General features: G+C 47.4%; 1 protein-coding gene across 1 annotated transcript; it reads right to left on the bottom strand.

Annotated features, from left to right (window-relative positions):
- Positions 1-3,793: 3,793 nt before the first annotated feature.
- On the bottom strand, positions 3,794-4,555 carry LOC137919971 (protein VASP homolog). Its single transcript, XM_068763207.1, has one exon. It carries the CDS (start codon positions 4,553-4,555, stop codon positions 3,794-3,796), a length of 762 nt encoding a protein of 253 aa, XP_068619308.1.
- Positions 4,556-4,891: the final 336 nt, after the last annotated feature.

The following is a 4,891-nucleotide window of genomic DNA, read 5'->3' as shown; positions in this document are numbered from 1 at the left end:
ACTTAACAACCGCCTTATTATTCCTTTTTTTAGAGCCGCTTGCCCCCTTATGCCAGCAGCATATGTCATAATTGGCGCAATAACACTGATGTAGATTGTCCTGATATTCTCGGAATGTGCCTCCCATGTTGGTCTACAGAAAAGACAAAGTCTGTTGAATATGCGCGAGGCTTTTTTGATAGTGTGCTGAACATGTTTATTAAATAGTAATTTCTCGTCAATGATGACTCCCAGAAGTTTGAAGTCGTGTATAAACGGAAGGCAGTATTGGCCCATTCTTATTGAGCATTTTTTGGCTGTGGGTGTGAATGCAATAACTTGTGTTTTTTCGGGGCCAAAGATTAGCTTAACACTTTCACCCTACTCAACAATTTTACCAAGCGCGGAGTTGGTTAATTCTTGGAGGTCATCAGCGCGAGTGTGGTGTGTAATGAGCAAGACGTTGTCGGCGAACGCTTGCAAGTGGCATCCATCAGGCGGATCTATTTCGAGAAGCTCGTCCAGGGTAATGTTCCACATAATCGGGCCACATGCCGAACCCTGAACGCAGCCCTTAGTTAGCATCTTGGTAACTCGTTCCCCGGCGTAATCTAAAACCACTTCCCTGTCTTGAACATAGTTTTCGATAATTGAAAAAATGTTTCGAGGGCAGCCGATCCACCTGAGGCCCTCGAATAAAGCTGGCCACCAGGCGTTATTAAATGCCGCCTTGATGTCATGGGAGACGGCGATGACGGCCTCTCTAGCTCGTTTGGCCGAGCGAACAACATCGAGAGTCGAAGAGATCGCCATGGTTGTATTGGTTTGCTCCTTGAAACCAAATTGTTGACCGTTGAGCTTGCCTGCAATCGTGGCTACAAAGGTCACCCTTTTGATCAGGAGCTTTTCCAACAGCTTCCCGAAAACAGGAATGAGGCCAATCGGTCTGTGAGAATCGAGGGTACTGTAATCAGATTTACCAGGCTTCGGTATGATCTTGACGTATGCCTGCTTCCACTGGCGAGGAAAGTGATGAAATTTTAAACATCTATTTAATAAATCTGTTATTAGCTGTGGGTAAGCCTGTGTAAATTGTGTGCATATATACGCCTCAGAAGTATCCTGTCTGTGATGGCGAAGATGCTTGTGTCGGGCTGAAAAGTCCGGAGAATCGTCGGGATAGAAATGGTTTAAGAGGGCTGTGGCGCTTTGTTGGGCGTCATTTGTGTGCCCTGTGTCTATCTTCAAAGTGGTAGGGGGTTGTCGCCGAGTCGAGTGTTTGAGGAGGCGATTAGTCACTGACCATACATTCTCCTTATTAGGTTATTTATCTCCTTATCAGATTATTATTAGGTTGCAGAATGTGCGGAAATCGGCCGTCGAAGTCTCTCTAAGCTTTCGAGCGTATTCAGTGCGTTTAAAGATAAAATCCTCGCATAATCGGTCGAATATCGTGTCTGAAGGCGCGTGATGTCGTTTAACGGCATGTAATCGATGGTGTAGATGAACGAACTCAGATTTAAGTCGCTCCAGGTCTGTTGTCCACCAAGGAGGTTTGGAGCGCGTCCCAGCACCCCAGGTTGGCATAAAACTTTACACGCTGCGTGTATGGTGTCAGTGATTTGGTCTATAAAGACATCTTAGTCGCCCGCGTTCAAATCGAATATTTTTGTGTCTAATAAGTTAGAGTTCGTCACGATAGTGTGGAGTTCAGTCTTGAAGCTTGCCCGGTTAGCTTTTTCGCTTTTATATTTGAATGTGGACGTGATGTTTCCCGTTTGGGAGGTTTTGTCGTGGCGTGTACTAATCGAGAAGTCTATAGCGTTATGTTGTGAAATTGGGCATGCTTCTAGATTGACTCTCCAGTCACTGATATCGTCTATGGTCGATGCGGAAGCCAATGTTAAGTCGATTATAGAAGACCGCGGCCGTCCGTGAGCGATGCTTTCAAACGTCGGGATATCGTTTACGTTGCAAAAGAAGAAGTCATGTCCGTGTGCAATGTCAGTAATCATGTGTCCGCGAGCGTTCGCTCTCGCGCTGCCCCATATGGGATGCCATCCGTTAAAGTCGCCCCCAATGACGCAGCGAGATTCTCCGATGCTGCCGAGAAAGTAGTCTAAGCGGTCCAGTGTCCCTAAGTTGTCTTGGCCAAGTGCGACGTGAGCTGACGCGACGTAGAGTTTTGTCGGTCCGCAATCGTGTCTCACGACCGCTAAGTTGCCTGTCGAGTACTGTGTCAGTCCTAAAGGATTAGGACACCGCGTTCCGTCCTTTATGAATATGCATGCTTTGACTCTGCCTGTAGGAGAAGGGAATAGGAAGATTTTTATGCCTGGGATATTATTAACAAAGTTAGCTGAGCATACATATGGCTCGGACACTAAAGCAATGGAATACTCGTCGGCCACAAAGTAGCGAGTGAATTCCAGGAGCGCTCCCTTCCCGAATGCTACGCAGTCCTATCGCGTGCTCCGCAAAGTCGGGGTGGACGCGGCCTTGGCCCAGCTCTTCACGGGGCACGGGGGGTTCTCTGAGTACCTTCACAGGTTCAAGCTCAAGGAGGACCCTTCGTGCTACTGCGAACCGAGCTTGGACCAGACCGTGGCCCACCTTGTGGCCAATTGTCCCGCACATGCAGGGATGCGCAGTGCCCTGGAAACGTTGACTAAAATGAAAATAGATACGGAAAGCATCGCCTTAATGATGGGCGACGACAACCTTCGCCCATCATTTCTGTCGTTTGCTCGCATGGTGGTAAGCAATGCAATAAAAAATAACAAAACCAAATAAAAAAACTTGAACCAAAATGAATAATATGCACATGTAAAACAACTTAATAAATAATAATAGAATGTAAGACAAGACTCTAATGTATTAAAAAGTCTAATCTAAACAAACCTGTGATATTAAAAGATAAGGATAGAAAATGTAAGAATAAAATAAAGATTAGAAATAAAATTGTACCTAGCCACCTAAGAGTAAAAAAGATGATGAAAGGAAGGCGATGAGAGCAAGAAGAAATAAAAGAACAAAAAAAATGCAAGATATTGTGAAGGATAAAAGGAAAGAATAAAAGAAATTGAGAAGAATGAAAGTGAGTGTAGAATAAACATAAAACCCTGAAAAAATTATTTCTAAATAAAGTCCCTGTCCCAAACAAAATAGAGGTACGAGAGGCTCCCAATAGCGGGGACCATAAAAAAAAAGGAGCGCTCTTTTACAGCGGTCTAAATTGCACTGGATTGCTTTGATAGAGTTGCGTTTATCCATAGTCGATCCTGGAAGTCACTCGTCTCTTCACGATGGTAACTATTGGACAGGATGTGGAAGTGGCCTTATGTGCAATGCAGTCCGCGGTGTTAAACTTAATTTTACGAGCGGCACAGTTGTAACACTTGGGTGCGCTTTCCTTATGCAGACACTCAGTCTCAGTGTGCGAGCAGTCCGAGCAATGCGCACAACGCTTCGCTCCACCTGTGCATTGAGCCTTAAGGTGCCCGAACTGTAAGCACGCATGGCATTGGATGAACGGAGAGAAGTCATCGCAGTGGACCCTCTGGTGATCTACTCGGACTCTCCCCATCGCGTTAAAAATTTTCCACAGCCCGGGACTAAGAACGAATACTGCGTTATACAATTTGCAGTTACGGTTGTTACGCTTAAATTTAAAACGAATGTCGGCATTCGTAAAAGCCTTCATTTCCGGATTTTGATGCAACAGTATGGACGTTAATTCATTGCTTGGAGTGTCTATGGATATACCTTTAAGGATGCACATGGGTCTGAGTTTCTGTGCCTTCTCCGCTGTCACTTACGATGAACCAGATTTTGAAAGACGCTGTAAGGCGTCTTCGCAGTCTTGGGCAGTGTCGAACTCGACACGCAGTTTGCTGTTCGATAACGGAACTACCTTAATAGGAGCATAATTGGACTGTCGGAAGGAAATACTTTTCCGGAAAGCTTCGACCGCCGCCTGCTTGGTGCTGGCTGGCGTCTTCGAGGCCACGATGATGGCTGGGCGCGGTGTCGGTGGAGGTGCGGGTTTGTTGGTTGCGGGCGTCATACTTGTGTTCGCCGGAAGCCTGGCCATTGCCGCGTAGGATGGCGCGGTAGAGACCGGGGCAATGACCGCGGCTGAGGTCGACGTTGTGTGCACGGCGCGAGTAAAATCTTTTTTCATTTTCGCCATTTCTTCCCGCACGCAGGCGAGAATCTCCTGGCGCAGACTATCGCCTCCGTTGCCTGAGCGCATGTCAGCAGAGATGTCGCGGCTCCCGGACGCCGCAGCCACGCGGCCGTACGCGGCCATAGCTCGACGACTCTCCTCAGCGGCGAGGACAATGAGCCTTTTGTTCGCTGCAGTTACACTTTTTCCCTCGCTGACGGCTACTACGATAGATGTGGAGAGCGTGTTTATTACTGCGGTCAGGGAGGCTAGGTCGGAGACTTGATCCGCTGTAGCCGGCAGCGCGTGCGCCGTTGGAGGCGCGCACGCTGTGGTTGAGATCTTTGGAGCGGCGCGCTCTGCGGGCGATGCGCTGGCGCGCCGGCGGCCGTGCTTGCCTGTCGGCATATCGCACTGAATAACGCCTGGTGAATTCTTAATATCCACCGGGATTTCGGCTATAGTTGCTATCTTACGTTTTACTCATGAGCAGATAAGGCAATTACAGAATAGAAAAAAATAATTAAAAAAAGGTTGCGGGTCACGACGCAAACCACTTGACAAACGCAATCCACACCGTCGCCGAGCGCGCGCCGTCGTCCGTAGGGTCCCGACGAAATATAAAACAAAACACTTGTGACTTCAGTTTAAATGAACAATGTCCGTGTTAGGCAGTTTTTCGACAATAACAGGTTCAATTATGCTCTGATTTTACTAGTTTGCGCGTCTTTTGATGTATAATGC

The sequence above is a fragment of the Battus philenor genome, unplaced genomic scaffold (assembly GCF_028537555.1).
Source record: "Battus philenor isolate CCGP_79_NKW_IND1 unplaced genomic scaffold, ilBatPhil1.0.hap1 SCAF_1, whole genome shotgun sequence".
Classification (NCBI taxonomy): domain Eukaryota; kingdom Metazoa; phylum Arthropoda; class Insecta; order Lepidoptera; family Papilionidae; genus Battus; species Battus philenor.
The sequence above is the reverse complement of the archived record's forward strand: the minus strand, read 5'-3'. Positions and strand labels throughout refer to the sequence as shown.

What these genes read in the sequence shown, in the direction of transcription:
- LOC137919971 (XM_068763207.1), bottom strand. Translation starts at nt 4,555, where the DNA reads ATGCCGACAGGCAAGCACGGCCGCCGGCGCGCCAGCGCATCGCCCGCA.